This window comes from Acyrthosiphon pisum, chromosome A2 (genome assembly GCF_005508785.2).
Source record: "Acyrthosiphon pisum isolate AL4f chromosome A2, pea_aphid_22Mar2018_4r6ur, whole genome shotgun sequence".
Taxonomy (NCBI): Eukaryota; Metazoa; Arthropoda; class Insecta; order Hemiptera; family Aphididae; genus Acyrthosiphon; species Acyrthosiphon pisum.
Genome location: NC_042495.1, coordinates 86,823,124 through 86,842,748, shown reverse-complemented (window position 1 = coordinate 86,842,748; position 19,625 = coordinate 86,823,124). Strand labels below are relative to the sequence as shown.

Here is a 19,625-nt window from a genome sequence, read left to right as displayed (position 1 = left end):
TGGTACGTTTGGGGGGGTACAAAAGTAAAATTTTTCCAATAGTTTTCAAAAGCTCTGTGAAAAAACAAAAGAAAAATTAAGGAAAAAACGGGGATTTTTACGCAAAATCTGTTTTCGAGAAATTGATTTTGGTTTTTTGGTGTAACTTTAAAACGAATGACTGTAGATACATGCAATTTTCACGGGTTGTTTATATTTCCATTTTCTATACATGATAAAATTTTCAAAATATTTTGATTTATTTTGAGATGTTTACGGACAATTTCAGTTTCCAATTTAATTAGTTTTTTTTCTATGAATGTCAATAAAACTTTATTTGTTTATATATATAAACTTTATTTGAGTAAAAATACTTGAAAATTTAATACAAGGCTCCTACTATATTGTTACAATGACATTTGAAAAATATTAAAAATACTTAGTCACAGTTTTTTTTTTATTAGCATTTAAAGTTCAAAAATTGACAAAATATGGAGAAATCACGAAAATTACTTAATTATGTTGAGTTAATAATTCTTAAACATTTTTCTTTTTAGAACTAAGATTTTAAAATGTAATACAAGATTCCTTTTAGGTTAATCTACCTTTATCAAAAAAAAAAATGTCTATAAGAAACTCAAATTAAATTTTAATGAGGGTTTGAAATTCATATTTTTACAACATTTGGTATTCACTCGATTTCTTACGTAACGATTTTCTTATTTTGTTGCAATTAAAAAACGAATGACTGTAGATTACAGACTGTGATTACAGATACGAAAATAAATAAATAAATAAAAAAAAACACACATCATTGTAAAATCAAAACATTCATCAGCGATCTCCGCTCAGAATCTAAATAAATGTAAGCAAATGTAATGTATTATGAATATCTGCAGAAAATATAATTTATATAAGTATTAAGTATTATTGAAAATGGAAAAACTAAAAAAATATTCAATAATTTGACCTGTCAACAATAAAATATATTATATCCTTCTCATCAAAGGCCACCACCATCATCACCACAGACAGCGGATGATTTAGAATGTCTGAAGCCTTCTTTAATAGCAGCTGCTCTGACCCGTACGACCTCGGCACATTATTAGGGTCCAGTCATACACAACGGCCGTACACTCTTTGTTGTCTTAAGGACAAACAAAATGAAAAAACCTACATGGACAGTCTTATTACTTAGAATTTATTCGAACGTCTGCCGAAATAACGGTTATATTTAAACAGGTGGACATATAAAATAAAAAAATTAACCATGCATTTTCTCCAATAATTTTTCGAAAGTCAAAGAAAAACTAATCATCCTGTACAAATTAATTTTAATTTTCATATATATATATAATATTATTATTATAATCACAATATTATGAATATTCAATAATATAGGTTATATACGTAAATGTTAATATTGTACTACACCCATGATTTTCATGAGCTGGTAATATTATTTTTGTCTGTTTCTGTTGCTTTAAAATATGATTCTATTCTTTTTAAAATATTATTAAATTTTCAGATGAATTACCTTCAAAGCACAGACCATTGAGTATTTGAGTCTATTAAATTCCAATGCCGTCTCGATTAATCTGACCATTCTTTAATAGTTCATTACATATCGCACCACATTATAATAGATAAACAGCATAAATTAAACATATTACAAAAAAGATATTGCTATCATGAAAATCATGAATGTTACAAAGAAATTATAAAAGTACATTTTGATCAGATCTATATAAAGTTAACAAAAAAAAAAAATACTGTTGCATCATTCTTACGTAACTTTTTTTTTTAATTAATATAAATTCTTATATAGGTATAATTCTTATAGGTACTTCCGTTAATGGCTTAGTGCTATATGTTTTATTTATTTGCAAAAACCAATTGGATGTTTATGGGGCACAATAGATACAGACAAAGTAAGAGGGCTGTGGGTGTCTCGACAGAAAGACGGACCTAGTTAACACCGGTTTCGAGAACGAGGTCATCATTGACTTATGGTATAGAGCACCTGGCCGACCCGACACAAATACTCTAAACGGGGCCCGCCATTATTCTACATTTTCTATCGGACTAAAGCAGTGTAATTTACGATTATTCAAATCATTTGTCTTACTTGCATACTATATATTGCTCAATTTCAGGTTAGATCGATATCTTTAAACAATATATGCACTACGCTACTGCAGCATAAATAAACCCCGAAAAACGTTAAAAAAAATGTAAGCAAGTTTTTTAAGGTAACCTAATATAATTAGATATAAATCATTAGTTTAAAAATAATTTAAACATTTAGAAGAACAAAAATTATGATTTAAATAATAGGTACCTACACGAAATAATATTATCAACTATTTTGCCAATTTTCGAACGCAATAGCATTCAAACAAATAAGAAATAAATGTGTTGTTAACTTTTTTTATAACAACTTATTGAAAAAGTATTTAATTTTACTACAATAAATCAAGTATAATTTTTTATATTACACCATATCCATAAAGACATATTAATGTATCTATGGCCCTATAAATCATGATGATTAATAATTTATGAACAAATGATAATAAATGATAAGGAATAACACATTGACATACATACATTGATACCCTCAGAAATCATTATAATATGTACCTATGACTTATACAATATTATGCGTTACTAATAAATTTATATTTCCTATACACAAACATATTAAACAAATACACATAATATGTTTATTTGAGCCAGCGAGAGGTTAAATGTTTGATAAGAGGGCAAATAAACGCGACATGTAAAATACTTTCTAAGAGAAATGCGGTCAACACGCGTATTGGTGAGTAGGGAGGTCGAGCGTTGTGCAAAACACTGGGGTTCGATTCGTTCCAAATTTCACGCGCCTGTCGCTTTACCGTCATTTCGGTCAAGCCCCTACAATTCGATATATTGCCATCTCTCTTCTTAGTTACATAACGTGTGTAGGTTATATTATTTAGAGAAATCTCTAGAAGGTAGCAAAATGTATTAAGTATTTTTACCTTTATGTGTTTTAAAAAAAATGGAAAAAATATAATATAACTAATACTATAGTATCAAGGAAATATAATATGATATATAAATGTATGCATAATGCATGTAAATATATAATACTAAATATTACCAAATGTACCCAAACTATCCTATAATAACGTTATGAACGTTTTAATCCCCTATAATATACCTATATTATGTATTAAATAAAAGTACTTAAATATTTTACAATATTAAAAAACTCGTGTACAGGTTAAATTGCAGTTAAGATTACACAACTGTACTATCCTAACTGCAATTTAGGGTAAACGATAAAAAAAGTCCGAGAAAAAAATTATTTAGAAAATATATTACTTATTATAGGTATATACATATAGTTATTAATTCTGCATTTATCATTATCACTTCCATGACTATTATGATAATTTAGATAGAACCGAAATAGTAACATTTATACACCTATATAATAGGAATAACATTTTTTTTCTACTTGTAAATATAATTTTATAAATTAGTTGCATCAAAGTAAGTTTAGTTTTTTAACCTACCAGGCTACCAATACACTCAATAATCTAGACTATCCTTAAACAAACAAAAACTAATGAAATTGAATTACAATAAAATGTCGACAGTATTGTGATAATATATTCAATTTATTAATTATTATCAATAAAAGCAATATGAATTATAATATTTAAATTTCAAACAAATAATAAGCCATACCAAATTAACGAACAGAATCTGAACGTATAAAAATATACAATATTATGGCATGTAGTAAATATACGTCTATATATTATAATGCAATTAAATTATTAGTTATTAAATTGATAAAACCTAATTTCATAAAATCATAACATAAGATAAATACATTTGTAAGATACACGTTGAGTGAACGCTGCCTAAAATAATGACCGTTATTTGATCTTCTAAAGCTTCATTACGCACGTCCTCCTTGTAACAATGTACCACACACCCATAAATCCTCGCATAAATCCATGACATTATTTTTATCAAATATGTATGCACTGTGTTGGAGGTCCCTAGATTATTCTCATGCACATATACAGTTCCATCCATGAACAAATACTTTAAAAGTTATGTTTATCAAAGCGTGACGGGGAGAATATATTATATTCATAAATTATACTCAGGTATCATTAAATTAAACTAGGTGGATAGGAAACACACAAAAATGTACTTTAAAGCAAAATACATACTAATAAAATATTAGCAAAAAGAAAAAATTAAATTAAATTAAAATTTAGAAAATTAATTTAATTTTACATTTGATAACAAAAGGAACCAGTTAAGTAGGTACTTATAAGTTATATTAAAAAATAATACAAGTATAAACAAAACACAATTTTAAAGATCATAGAGTAAGATCTTTAAATAATACTTTTTCCGGAGGAAAACAAGTATTGGTTGAAATTTAAAAAGTGAACGAAAGGAAATGTAATTGAAAGAGGTAATTTTAGAAAATTGTTGAATAATTCAGTTTGTATTTCTTTAGTGAAGTTTTGGATTCTGAGCGAAGCGATGAATGCATTGATTTTACAATGATGTATTTTTTATTAATGTCTGCCATCACTTTTATTCACCATTTAGGGCAGTAAAAATGCTTCGATTTTATCCTTCATAATTTTTTCTAGTAAAAAGTGCTGTCAGAAAGCAATAGTAAAACTGGTACTTTAGCGTAAAGTAAAAAATTTCAAATAGTTTAAAAAGGCATCAGAAAATTTTTAAACTGCAGAATATCATAAAATACGACTATACGAGTACCGTATAAGTTAATAATATATTGAAATTATTTTTATTTTTTTATGTTTACTTATTATAACTATTTCTGATAGAAAGCAATTAAAATCAGAAGTATTCATTAAAGTTTTTAAATAAAGGCGAATAAACTTTTATTTTACCAAATAAATACAGAGGTAATAAAAAATATAATTACATTTATGATATCTAACACTATTGCATGTAACGCATAATAACTAGGTACTTATCCAATTGGATATAATAATAAATTAAATATCTTACGACGATAAAAAATTGTCATTAATTATTTCTTTAAACTTGAATAATATAGTAATAATGGATAAGATAAAAAAATGTATTGTTTTATATACCTGGGTCCCATATAAACTTTCGAGTAAAACTTAAAAACAATTAATTATAAGCCATTACGTAATAACTAATAAGTTATACAAGACAAGTGTAAATAGAAATCATGTTCAAGTTTTGAAATTATATATTATTCAAGTTATACATGGAACCGTGTGAAAAAGTCAATACTTTTACTAAAAAAGTTACTGTTATATCCCAAAAAGTCATCGTTATATTAATACACCTGTGTTACAACTGCCTAGAACTCTAAAACCCATAACAACTTCCAGTATTTACCATATAAATATTCAAAATAAATTATAACTAAAATAATAAAGTATTTGTAAAAATGGGGCAAACAAGGAACCGCTCTGCTGAACAATATGAGTCGAGTGTAGTAGAGTACGTCTTCGTCATTGTGTAAGAGCATTGTAATAGATCATAGATGTGTTTAATTTCGCTACAGCTGTAATCAATACATTACTATAGGTATAAAAATATAATAATAATAATTTATTAATTTGAAAATAACGGGCAGTAGGCCAATTTGTAATAACAGATACATATAATTATATTTAAATTAAATCCAACAGGTTAATAAACAAATTATATAAAGAAATGTAGGCATAATGTTAAACTATGAATAAAAAATACGAGACACATAAGCAGAAAATTTAATTTTAACTAGGTAAGTAATGCGAATTTAAAAAAGCAGTGGAAGTTGCTAGGATGCTGTATATATACGTAATATAGGATTTAAATAATAGTGGTATTTTACATGGTTTAAATTAATCTAATTTCTTTTTTACTTAATTTTAAAATTTTAAAATCAGACGTTCATAAAAAATATTTAAGGAATTCCATTCAATTTTTATTTCTAACTATTGTAAAAAAAACGTATGTAATAACTTTGTATTAAATTTAAGAACTGTTTTACATAAAAACAAACATTGTATCATTTATAAATCGAAAAAAAAATTGACAATTTATACCTATAAATATAGCATAAAGAGCTAAAGTGTTTTGAATATTATTTCATGTCAATAGTTAATGCTAATTTAAATATTCCGTAAAATGTCAAGTCTCTAGACTTATTAATTTATGAGTTATAACAGAAAAACAAAATAGATTTTGACAAAAACTGGTTTTGCGTACAATTTTTTTTGTTCCCGGTTATTTTTAAAACTACTGGGAACTTTTTACTTTTGGCAAAAGACATTGATATTATAATATACCAATACTATAAAATCAATTCCCAAAGTAACAACACATAGTAAAATGAATGCATTCATTGCTCCGCTTGCAATGTATATATACATATACATTATACATCAATAATTTTTTTCATTTTTAAATTATTTTACTAATTTATTTTTAATTAATCCAATAACATAATAATAATGATATCACACAAATAAACCAAATGATGGTTAGAAAAATAGAGCCAACGTAATAATTGAATACATTTTATATAGCCAGTGGTTATAGAAAAAGGTCAAGCGTTTAGGTTAAATGTTATGGTCGAAAAATCAGGTTAATCACAATAACTTGTAGCCATCAGCTGTATGCCCTAGAATATAATATTATTATCTGCGATAGCAAAGGTATACTTTAGTATTTTGTGTAGCAATAGGGTTTAATTTGACACATAATGTAAAGATAAATAAATGTGTTCAACATACACCGTAATAGAAAATATCTGATTTCATAGTTATAAACTCATTTATTTAGTATTTATCTAGTATTTTTATACATTACTATAGAATATTTTTCAGAAAAAAACATTATGCAAAAATTAAATAACCAATGTAGTAGTACTGTTACTTATGCAGTTATGTACATTTTGATTATAAATTCATCATACTCAAACATTTTAAATTTAAAGAGTAAAATTAGTAATTACCCCTTCATTACTTTTTTCCGTGTATTATAGTTAAAAGTTAATCAATAATCACTTACTTATGGTCTCTTATAAATACTAATACAAGATACTGGGAAAAACTATTAAAAACCTACTTCCAAATATTAAACTATACGCCTATTATAGTATATGTATAATATACTATTACATTTTATCATTGTTTTAAAAACCTGGAGGAAATATTATATACATAATATATAATTTATGATAGTTATATAATAGTATAAGATATGATAGATATATAATAGTCAATAGATAAAATAGATTAAATAAATTTCACACTGAGTCATAATATTAATAAGTTATAATACGCAGTTGTACTAAAATTTTAAAAATTGATAATTATAAAAAAAAATCATGTAAGTGGATATATTAATAATTAAACAGGAAATATTAAACAAACTAAATTACAATATCGGTGTTTCTAGGGCCCTGGTTGGTATTTAACAATAGAGAAGGCACATTTGTTGGAGATCCTATTTATTTACGCCATTCTATCATATTGACCTGAAACTGTATGACGGTAAATACAGTCCGCGTTCTTTTAACGCCCACTATTGACTGTTTGACCTCATGAAATCGTTTCATTTGCTACAATTATTATTCAGGATAGAAAGTACAAAACAGAATAATCCACTTTAGTTAGTTTATGGCGATTATTATGTCCTAGATCTCAGGTTTCCGTTATGGTCTTTATTTTACCCAGAAATGTCAACGTATTTATTATTTAACATTCTCTACTTAACGCTAAGGTGTTAATCAAATAATTTATCTCTTTTTGTTGGTTCATGAAATTACTTAAATAAATCCCAAATAATAAAAATAATTGTTTTTATTTTATTAGACAAAATATTTTAGAGGTGTCATAACGTAAATTTGTATTACGTTTTTGAGTAAAAAATTGTGCAATAAGAAAATGTTGAGTAGTCAAAATATATTTAGCCAGCCATACTAACCAATCGGTTGTTGTTTTTAGAAATTGTATTATATTTTAGATTTTAAGAATAAAAGTGTATGGGATTATGATAATTATTATTATTGTAATATTGCTGTATTTGTTCAATATACCTACAATATACCTACTCGTATACAACTATGTTCCTCTTCCTTCTCGAAACACACATAGCACAATAGAGAGTACCTACATACCAACTTACATACGCGTGTGTCTAAATATTAATATTTTCCAACTATAAATTATTAAATACCAATTTATCATTGTTACAATAATTTCTCAGTAGTTATACACATAATAGTATTTTCTCAAATTATTATTTTTATAAAAAGCAAAATTTGCCACTGCCACACAAATTTTTCTACCTTTAATAAAAAAAAAGGTGGGTAAGTGGATGTCGCTCTGCTGTACAGTAGGTTACAAGTGGGTCAGTGTATAATGGATAGTATTAAATTTGAATTCAATGATATAATATCACTATATAAGAAAAATGATTCTGAGCGGAGACGGTATGTCAGTCTAGGTATAAGATATATTATATACTTATCTATGGTATTAAAAAAAAAATTGACCAATAATAGGTATCTATAATAAATTCCAAATTAATCATATCACAATATCCATTAGGTACTATTATAACGCGTTAGAATACTTAAGAAGTTTCAAGTACCCACGAATTATATTATCTATCACAAAAAAATAACAAAAATAGTTATTCTATATTTTTTAATATATAATTTCGTCCACATTTGAACTTAAAATGACTATGAAAATAAACTGTGCTTTTGTAATTTTTAGATTTTTTGGTAACAGAATTAACTACTTACGTGGAATCTTGTTTTAAATTTTCAATCCATAGGTATAAAAGTTGAACATTTTATGAATTTTTAACTACAAAATAATTATTCAATTTTAAATTTGATAAATTTTGTCAAAATTCGATCTTTAAATGCTTATAAAAAAAAATTGTGGTAATGTATTTTTAATTAATAAATTAATTTTTCAACTGCTATTGTAACAATATATCAGGAGCCTTGTATTACATTTTTACACTTTTTGACCCAACATATAAAACTTTAATGATTTATAGAAAAAAAAACTAAAAAAACTTAAAACTTACAATAGTCCGAAAATTCATGTATCTACAGTCATTCATTTTAAAGTTACAACAAAAGCCAAAATCAATTTTCTCGAAAACAGATTTTGCGTAAAAATTCTTGTTTTTCCTAAATTTTTCTTTTGTTTTCACGGCGCTTTTGAAAACTATTGGAAAAATTTTACTTTTGGCCCCCCCCCCCCCAAAGTACCAACTAGATTCACTTTCCTATCAGAAAAGGTACTGTTGAAGAAAATCCAAGCACTTTTACTGTCCTAAAAGGTGATGACAGACACAAAAATAAAAAAAAATAAAAAAACACACATCATTGTAAAATCAATACATTCATCGTTCCACTCAGAATCTAAAAGTTAACTAACAAAAAGTTAACAGGGAAGTAATATTAATGTCTGAATAAATGACCATTTGAATTTAAAATTTTTACGATATTAGGATATTCACCGGTAAATTAACGAATTCCCATTAATCGGTTTTTGATATTTTGTCGTTTTTCAAAAACTTGAAAATATAATACAAGGTTTCTTATAGCTTATAAGTTATAAGTAATTATTAGTGGAACTTAAAAAAAAAGTTGAGCGTTAGTCCCTAATAATTTTTTAAGAGAGTCTGAAATTAAAATGTTGACAAAAATCATCAAATCACGAAAATTGGGAAATTATTTTGAGCTCGAAATTCTTAAAAAAAATGTGTATGTTTATCTATGATTTGAAATTTTTATACAAAATACTCCTTCAGATTTCCTAACGGACAAACTGTCATCACATTTTAGGATCGTAAAAATACTTCGATTTTCTTCAACAGTATCTTTTCTGATAGGAAAGTGAATCTAGTTGGTACTTTGGGGGGTCAAAAGTAAAATTTTTCCAATAGTTTTCAAAAGCGCCGTGAAAACAAAAGAAAAATTAATGAAAAACAGGAATTTTTACACAAAATCTGTTTTCCAGAAAATTGATTTTGGTTTTTGGTGTAACTTTAAAACGAATGACTGTATCTACATGAATTTTCGGACATAGTAAGTTTTCAATTTTTTTAGTTTTTTTTTCTATAAATATCAATAAAGTTTTATATGTTGGGTCAAAAAGTGTAAAAATGTAATACAAGGCTCCTGATATATTGTTAAAATAGTAGTTGAAAAATATTAAAAATACATTGACACAATTTTTTTTTATAAGCATTTAAAGATCGAATTTTGATAAAATTTATCAAATTTAAAATTGAATAATTATTTTGTAGTTAAAAATTCATAAAATGTTCAACTTTTATATCTATGGATTGAAAATTTAATACAAGGTTTCTTATAAGTAATTATTAGTGGAACTTAAAAAAAAAGTTGAGCGTTAGTCCCCAATAATTTTTTATGAGAGTCTGAAATTAAAATGTTGACAAAAATCATCAAATCACGAAAATTGGGAAATTATTTTGAGCTCGAAATTCTTAAAAAAAATGTGTATGTTTATCTATGATTTGAAATTTTTATACAAAATACTCCTTCAGACTTCCTACGTTGAACGAAAAAAAAAATTTTACTGAAAAGTCAAATTCATTTTTTACGAGAGTTTTAAATTAGACATTAGATATTCACCCGCGGTAAATTTTAAAAATCCCATACAATTTTCTTATTTTATTGTTATTCAGAAACTAATAACCGTAGCAACTAGAAATTTGCATCAAATGTTTATATCATCATTATCTATACATTATAAAAATTGCAAAAAAATTTCGACTCGTTTTGAAATTTTCAATTTTTTTTATGCATTTTAATGTAGTATAGCAGAATTCTGCTATAAGTATACCTATCTAAATACATACAATTTAATAAAAATTATATTAAATGGAAAAAAAGCATAATATAAAATAATAATTATGGTATTTTTTCTAATTAAATATACATGTTTTAATTAAATGATAGAATCGACATAACACAAATGTAGATCTACATAATTACATATTAAAATATAGATGTTTGTAGATAGTATAGTAAATAACAATTTTCTATATTTTTAGTTACTAAACAAATCAACAGTGACTACATGAGATTGGTTTATATATATATATATATATATATATATATATTATAGACGCTTTTCAAATTTCAGTGATCAATTACATTGCAGTTTAAACTGTGAAATACAATATTTTTTTTTATCAATTTTTAATAAATAAATGTGTAAGGACAACTTGAATTGATTTCATATTGATTCACTTTTACTAATTTAACTACATAAATGTTGGAAGTTCAACAAAATATTATTTTTATTTATTACATTATGTAAAATATATTTGAATTGAAATACAGGGAAAAAATATTTATGAAGGGGACATCAGTCTGAATGTCAAATGTATAAAGGAAAAATGCCATTAATTAGTAGGTATCCCATAAAAAATTGAACTCATTTTTAAAAATATTGAATTAGTACTTTGATGAAGATAAGTAACAGCAAAATTTCATGTTTCCATTGTAAGTTACCAAAATATAACGAGGGGAGTGTTGTACCTTGGACCGCGTGTACCTTGGTCTTATGCTTATTTCTGCCTTTGTAATTGGTAAATAATTAATTCGCGAAGGAAATTATAGTCACTAGTTCTACGACATTGAAATATATCCACAGTTAGAACAATAAAATCACTGATGAATTTATAAAAAAAAAAATTAATTTAGTATATCAAAATAATGATTTTTGGTTTTTTTTAAATTTTATTTTCAACATTTAAATTAGTGATATAAGTTCTTAGGGTTAGCGCCATTTTACATTAAATATTGAATAGAATTTAATGGTGTAGTCAATTCAGACAAAAAATTAGTATTAAGGTGCAAAAAATTAAATTCTCTCTAAATTGGTATTTTGTGAGAGGCAAAAAAATTATAGCTTTATGTGTTTATGATTTTTTAATTTTTAATTTTTAAACCTTTTTTGGTATTATTACGTAATTAAAATACATACCAATAAATTTTAAAAATATTGTGAGCATCTAATTGAAATTATATGATACTTAAGTAATAAGTATATTATGTTATATATTATATTATACAATAAGATATAATATTTTCGTTCGATGTCCATAACAATTAATAACTTTTATCTTTAGGACCTCGAGTTTGGCGATTGGACCTGGTTGGTGTATTAAGCACTAAGCGACTACTGTCTACTTTTCATATTTTAAGTTATCACTATATTACTATGTGCTGTTTTTAACTCGTTAAAATACGTATGATCTTAAAAAAATAATCAAAATACATTAAAGGTGGAGGTAAACTGCAATGTTTTGTGCGTGCGTAAAAACAGAACTTTGGTACTGTGGAAAAATATAACTTACAAAATAATGATTTCTGCAATTTTTTTTTTGAACATCGTTCATAGCTTAATGAAATACATGTTTCAAAAACAAAAAAAAAAAACCAGAAAAACATGTGGAAGCTAAAGTGAATTTGTTCCATTACTTAATTATTCAAGTAATGTTTTATAATTGTATATAGGTATTTACGGAGTTATTTATAATTTTTATTTATAACACTGGATATCCACCTCCACCCTGCTGGCCAAAACGAGGGACGGACTTTTACGAGTGCCCTGGGGCGCATCATTTCTAAATATGACCCTGAAACCCATTTTATTTTATTATAAACCATATCATATACAAAGGTATATTGTATATTGTGTGCCTACTAAGTCTGCAGAAAAAGGGAACATTCAACAACTCTGTAAGTATATGATATTAAAAATAAGGATTATCATTAAAAAATAATACAGTTCTGAGGCGCAAATGCAGAATACATCTGTTAAAAAATTCTAAGCAGATAAATGTAGGCCAAGTAATTTAGTTTCATGTTCTGCAAACTGAATACAAAAATTTCATAAGGTACATAATAACATGGTTTGTGTTTACTCTGTTTCTGTACAACATGCATGGATAATATTTTGATTTTCTTTAGTTAACTACAATAATTAATATTTTTGACAATAATCTGGGTTTTCACTACACCATGTGATATTGTGTTCCATATTTTCCATATATTTAATATGTAGGTAACAAAATGTCAATAACCTAACCTACCCTACGAGTTGAGTATAATATTCAACTCTATAACATGACACCACGTAATAGTGAAAACCCGGTTTACTTAAAAATTCATGAATTATATTTTAAACATTGGCCAAAACCAAGGTATATTGGCATTGTATTTAAAGAATAAAATAAAGGTAATAATTATTTAATAAAGAATAGTACTTCTTATATAAAGCAGTGAGTAGTTTTTAGTTTGTCCCTGCTAACCTAGAAAACAAGTGAACCAATTTCTCTAAATTTTTGCACAGGTATTCCTGTTAATCCCATGAAGATTTTAGCACCAATTTTAGCCTTCAATAAGTCCTCTACTAACCTCCATAAACAATTGTTTAGGTTAAAACCTTATGGTAACAAGGCTATATATACATGGTTATTGGTTGTCATTGGTTACAGAAAACAAAATAGAAAATGTTATTAAGATATTGGAATGATTGGAAAATGTTCAAAATTGTATTATTGATTTGATAACGCCATGGAAATTCGATATACGTAAAATTATAGTTGGAGTGTTTGTTTTCCAAAACGTTGATTTTCTAATTTGTAGTTAATTATAAGTCACAGCACAACTTTGGAAAATTGACTCTTTTCACTTTTGCAATAATTAAAAAACTCTTCATTTTATTTATCTTGCGTATCACAAATTACTCTTCAAATTGTATGATTTTTAAAAGTAGGTACATGATTAAAATATGTAATATTGCATGAAACACACAAAGATACATTTGACTATCTGTATGTCTTGGAAAGGGTTTGAAACGAATGAACCGATATATGACGGAGTTTTCCGTTATTCTATGACCTGGTAAATAAAATAGTTATTATAATTGGATATAATTGTACATCCATATTTTATATTTGATCAAAAAAACCCAAATAACAGCTGTATTAAAAATCTGAGCAATTTACATTTAACAGAGTTTAAGAAGAGATAAACCCACAGTTATTTAATTTGTTACGGGCAACGCGGTACAGGATCAGCTAGTACAGAATAAAATATAATAAATTTCACCTAAGTATCTATTTAATATTGCATTTTTGATTTACCAGAGTGTTGAAGATGACACATCAATAATTGAAATGTTGATTGACAATCTAAAAAAAACATTGATCAATAATTAAAATAGTTCTTTGCATATACCAACCACATAATATAATTGTAATTTATTAGGTATTGGTCGATTATAGCAAGACAATATCAAAAACATAAATCGAGAAGGATGATACACTTTATAGAGGTGACAATCGAAACTTACCAGGTGAACCTTATGCTTCGTATTCAAAGGGAACAGTATAGGACAAAAACCTTGACACTAATGTTGTAGCAGCGATATATTTTATTCTACGAACCCCGTTCAAAATACACGATAAAACGCAGTGTCATACGCAGGCGATGTAGAACATTTAACAATTAATGATCATAATAAAACATGGCCGAAAAATAATTCACAACACTCGTAAATTCATTGTATAAGACAAAAAATTATACCCGATCAAATATTATACAATCTTTATAGCCATATAGGTAATAATAATAACAATCACTTACTACTATAATATCAGGCTCCTGCTGTGTAGTGTGTAATTAATAATTAATAATTAATGTTTGTACTTTGTGAACGGTCCTTATCACACAAATTCGATTGTCAATATTCCATGTTTGAGCATTTTTGCGAGAATCACGGCTGCACAGCATAATAAATCGATATTATAATATTTTGCATTGCGTTATCAATTTTCATTTGTTTTGGCAGGCATGTGATTATCAGGCCGCGCCGCCACCGCTTACTGAATACTTACTCAAAAACGTTGAGAACTTAAAAGTTATATTCAATTTTTCAATAAATAAAAATTTGAGTACCGTCTGCCGATCAGTGATCATCAATCACCATTGAAGTCTTATTAATCGAGTACATTTTCAGCAGTTAAAGTGCAGTTAACTTGACTCTTGAAAAATGTCCATTGAAATCGAGTCCGCTGAGTTCGTAGTATCCATAACTATATTATTATTTAATGTATTTAACAAAATGTTCTCATTACATTACTAACTTAACTTTGTTTACAGTGTCATCCGACTTATACAGCAATATCTAAAGGAGTCAAATCTAATGAAATCTCTGCAAACCCTTCAAGTATTTATTTTCACTATTCCACTGTTGAATGTTTATAAAAAAAAAATCAATTTTTGTGATAAAAAAATTGAATATACCAACAGTTTTATTTGTTTAGATTAGGTTTTTTATAGTAAATTATTTTTCAATAATTTATTTATAACATTTTTTAGGAAGAAACCAGTGTATCATTGAACACGGTAGATAGTATCGATGGTTTTGTTGCAGATATACACAACGGTCATTGGGATACAGTATTAAAAGCAGTACAGTCGTTAAAATTGCCTGATAGTAAATTAATCGATTTGTACGAACAGGTTAGTATCATACTAGTATTTATATTAAAAAAATAATAATAATTTAAAATATTACTATATTTTATTAATTGGCAGGTTGTATTTGAACTAATAGAGTTACGTGAACTTGGAGCTGCCCGATCACTTTTACGTCAAACAGATCCTATGATTGCTTTAAAACAACATGAACCTGATCGTTATATACACCTTGGTATGATTATATTATATATAAACAATAGTCACAGAAATTCAAAATGTTTGATGATTTTAATAAAATATTCTTACCCTATGCATTTGTACAATAAGCTAAATATTTTTTTTAGATTAATTTCTTTTCAGATTCAAATTATTGTGCTGTTTGTACATTTTTGATTTTAACATTATTTTTTTTTATTCTAGAAAATCTTTTAGCTCGGTCTTATTTTGACCCTCGTGAAGCATATCCTGAAGGTACATCCAAAGAAAAACGTAGAATTGCTATTGCCCAATCATTAGCTGGTGAAGTATCTGTAGTACCATCATCAAGGCTATTAGCACTGTTAGGCCAAGCATTAAAGTGGCAACAACACCAAGGCCTTCTACCTCCAGGTATCTTAAAATTAATCATTCAAGTATTGAAAAAAACTATATTAGGTATATGAATTATTAATTTTTGCTTTTAGGTACTTCAATTGATTTATTTAGAGGCAAAGCAGCAGTTCGAGATCTAGAAGAAGAAACATTCCCTACTCAATTATTTAAGCAAATTAAATTTATCCAAAAGAGCCACGTAGAATGTTCTAGATTTTCACCAGATGGCCAGTTTTTGGTGACTGCCACTGTAGATGGATTTATTGAAGTATACAATTTTGTTACAGGAAAAATAAGAAAAGATCTTAAATATCAAGCTCAAGTAAGATTAATTATCTAAAACAATTGATACCTATAATATATTCTTTTTTTTTTAATTTTTTTTTTCAGGATAATTTTATGCTTATGGAAGATGCTGTACTAAGTTTAAATTTTTCTCGCGACAGTGAAATGTTGGTATCTGGCTCCCAAGGTGGAAAAGTAACTGTTTGGAAAATACAGACGGGACAAGTGATGCGGAAATTTGAAAAAGCTCATGTACTTGGGATTACTTGTGTACAATTTTCTCGAGATAATACTCAAATTTTGACTGGTTCCTTTGATATGACTATAAGGTGAAATTACTAATAGTAATAAAAAAAATTATTTTTTGTAAAAGTTATTTGAACCTTTTTTTTTTTTTTTATTAAAATAGAATTCATGGCTTAAAATCTGGCAAAACGCTTAAAGAATTTAGAGGACATACATCATTTATTAATGAAGTCGTATATACTGTTGATGGTCACAGTGTAATCAGGTGAATATTATTATAAGATTTGTATTAATGATTATTATAAATATATTTTATACATATTATATTATAGTGCGTCTAGCGATAGTACTGTAAAAGTTTGGAGTGTGAAAACCACAGAATGTACACACACCTTTAAATCCATGGGAGCAGCTGATGTGGCTGTTAATAATGTGCATCTTTTCCCTAAAAATCAGGATCACTTTGTTGTTTGTAACCGTTCAAACACTATTGTAATAATGAATATGCAAGGCCAAGTAAGTAGTAAACTGATATATTAAGAGGACGTCATACCCGCATTGTTGTCTCCGTCTTACTAACGCATAATATATCAAAATGTACATCCAGCAATTACAATTTTGTATTCTTAGCTTAAATATTAAAGTGAATTGACTTATTATCAAACTTAAATGTAAGAGCGTTATCTGTGTTCTCTAGGTGGTTTTTTACGATAATTTTAAGTGAACTAATAATATTACTACAATATTAATATTTGAAAATGCTCATAATTCACTAAAAATTAAAATATCATAAAAAACCAACTATTTAAGTTTGATAATAAGTCAATTCTCTCAAATATTTTAGCTAACAACACAAAATTGGCATTGCTGAATGCTGGACGTACATTTTTATATATCACGAGTTAGTAAGACGGAGACAACACATGCGGGTACGACATCCTCTTGAAAATATTTTTAAATGGACATTATACTAATAAAAAATATATATCTAAAGATTGTCAGATCATTTACAAGTGGCAAACGTGAAGGTTGCAATTTTGTATGTTCCACTGTGTCACCTAGAGGAGATTGGATATATGCAGTTGCCGAAGATTATAATTTGTACTGTTTTTCTCTGAACAGTGGAAAGTTGGAAAAAACCCTACAAATACACGAAAAAGATGTTATTGGACTAACACATCACCCTCATCAAAATTTATTATGTACTTACTGCGAAGATGGTATGGTACGATTATGGAAACCTTAAATTGTTAATTTTTACTATCCTAATAGTATAAATTAAAACCTTTTTTTTTTAACTTATTAAATAAAAAATTATTTTTTATGATAATAATTGTTTAATAAATATAAGATATAAGTATTGTGTATTGAGTATCATAATATTGTAATAAATCTAACGAAAATTAATTTACTTACTTTTTAAATTTTAATAATGTATGTATGATATATTCTGTTGTGTATGTATTTTTAATTTCAGACAAATTTAGTCTAGTTTATTGACTGTATGATGTAAACTAAAATAATTTTAATAAATAAATATATCTTAGTTTGTACTTTAAACAGTATATATGTACTGGCTAATCAAAAATTAATCTCAAACATTTGTTCACATACCTATTAAGATATATACTAGGTTTTACATTCCTTACCCTTTAGCACTGCTATTCTCAAGAGGAAAAATGCACTTAAAGTAAAGAATACTTGTTGAAACCGAACCATTTTTAAGGGGTCGTGTTTAGACAATATTCTAAATCCAATATCCATTGTGAGTTATATGTGGCTTTGTGTGTAGTGACTGATCATTAGTGTGTGTGTTCTCGAATGCAGCTTTATGTAAACTACGGTAAATCAGTAACGTACTAACGCGGTCACACGTCACTACTTTTTGCAATCAAAAAAGTTTCAGCATGAAAGCCCCAAAAAGCGGAAGAAAAATGAACGCAGTACCAAAAGCCAGGTTTTAATTTTGAAAACATTTTTGAATTCCTTATTCTATTTTCTAGGTTATAGGTATAGGAAATGGATTTTTTATTTTTTGTCTTGTTTAATAAATAGTAGTATAATATAGTGCTAAATGAATTATGTAGATACAAATTTTTTTTTCAAAATTCACTTTTACCGTCAAAGCAGGTGAAATGGAACTTGAGTGGTGAATTGGATGCTGTGACTTTTCTTTATTGAATTTGATAAAACTTTGTGAATTTCATTAGATATTGTTGATCTTTCCATAATATTGTATTTTATTATATTTCCAAACCAGACATAAAAATCGGGTATGCATATTTTTTAATTGAGGTAAAACAGTTTAATTACAATCTAGTCCAAACATTATTTAAAAATATTCATAATCTGATTTTTTAAGAATGATTTTATTATTCATTGTTAAAAAAAAGGTGACTTGGAACATACTGAACCGATACAAGAGACAGCTGGGTAATCAGTTCTTACGAAACTTTACAAAATGCCATTTCTGAATTGAAAAAGGTAACTTTTTTTCTATGGTAAACTTTATTAAAAGTAAAAACATTATGTTTCAGTAAAGAGAATGTGTTTAATTTATTTTTTATACAATATTTAAGTTACCTATTGACTTATTTGTGATCCAAATAAAACATATAGTAGGTTAAATGCTCAAAAACAAAAACTAAAAAACAAAAAAAATCAAAAATCCATTTTTTACTTAACTTAAAAAAAGAGAATAAGAAATTCAAATGATTTAAAAATATAAAATTGTACTTTTGGTACTGGTTGAATTTTTTATCCACTTACCTATTGGTCTAATTTAGGACATATAATTATGGTACAAACATTAAACATGAGTAAACATTAAACTAGGTACATCGTACTACTATGATCGTAGTGTTCTATGATCGTACATACTATGAAGTATGATGTTAAGACAAAACAATTTTTTTTATACTGTACATGTTTTCAAATTATAATATGTAAACATAAA

At 26.4% G+C, this 19,625-nt stretch overlaps 2 protein-coding genes across 7 annotated transcripts in view; one reads left to right on the top strand and one right to left on the bottom strand.

Annotated features, from left to right (window-relative positions):
* LOC100162530 (protein roadkill) overlaps positions 1–14,811 on the bottom strand; it is a 52,886-nt gene extending 38,075 nt beyond the window's left edge. For 2 of the 5 annotated variants that reach the window (XM_008187439.3, XM_016806540.2), the window contains exons 1-2: positions 14,711–14,811; positions 14,209–14,256 (exon numbers count right to left, since the gene is read on the bottom strand). The gene's annotated coding sequence lies outside the window, so the exon portion shown is untranslated. Of the gene's footprint in view, positions 1–14,208; positions 14,257–14,417 lie in introns of all 5 variants that reach the window. The other 3 variants (XM_008187441.2, XM_008187438.3, XM_016806539.2) reach the window with 3 other exon arrangements.
* A 100-nt stretch (positions 14,812–14,911) lies between these two features.
* LOC100164000 (WD40 repeat-containing protein SMU1) lies at positions 14,912–18,229 on the top strand. 2 transcript variants are annotated; one of them, XM_001950273.5, is made up of 10 exons: positions 14,912–15,142; positions 15,227–15,293; positions 15,446–15,589; positions 15,665–15,779; positions 15,968–16,156; positions 16,231–16,460; positions 16,529–16,752; positions 16,833–16,934; positions 17,002–17,185; positions 17,664–18,229. In XM_001950273.5, the coding sequence occupies exons 1-10, from the start codon at positions 15,117–15,119 to the stop codon at positions 17,913–17,915; spliced, it is 1,533 nt and encodes a 510-aa protein (XP_001950308.1). In that variant the 5' UTR covers positions 14,912–15,116; the 3' UTR covers positions 17,916–18,229. The 2 variants fall into 2 exon arrangements, with proteins under 2 accessions (XP_001950308.1, XP_016662027.1); XM_016806538.2 differs by having other exon boundaries at positions 14,914–15,142; positions 15,501–15,589.
* The last annotated feature ends 1,396 nt before the right edge of the window (positions 18,230–19,625 follow it).

What these genes read in the sequence shown, in the direction of transcription:
- LOC100164000 (XM_001950273.5), top strand. Translation starts at nt 15,117, where the DNA reads ATGTCCATTGAAATCGAGTCCGCTGA. An exon ending in AATCTCTGCAAACCCTTCAA is followed by an intron (nt 15,294 to 15,445) that starts GTATTTATTTTC and finishes AACATTTTTTAG; the next exon opens with GAAGAAACCAGTGTATCATT. An exon ending in GATGGTCACAGTGTAATCAG is followed by an intron (nt 16,935 to 17,001) that starts GTGAATATTATT and finishes ATTATATTATAG; the next exon opens with TGCGTCTAGCGATAGTACTG.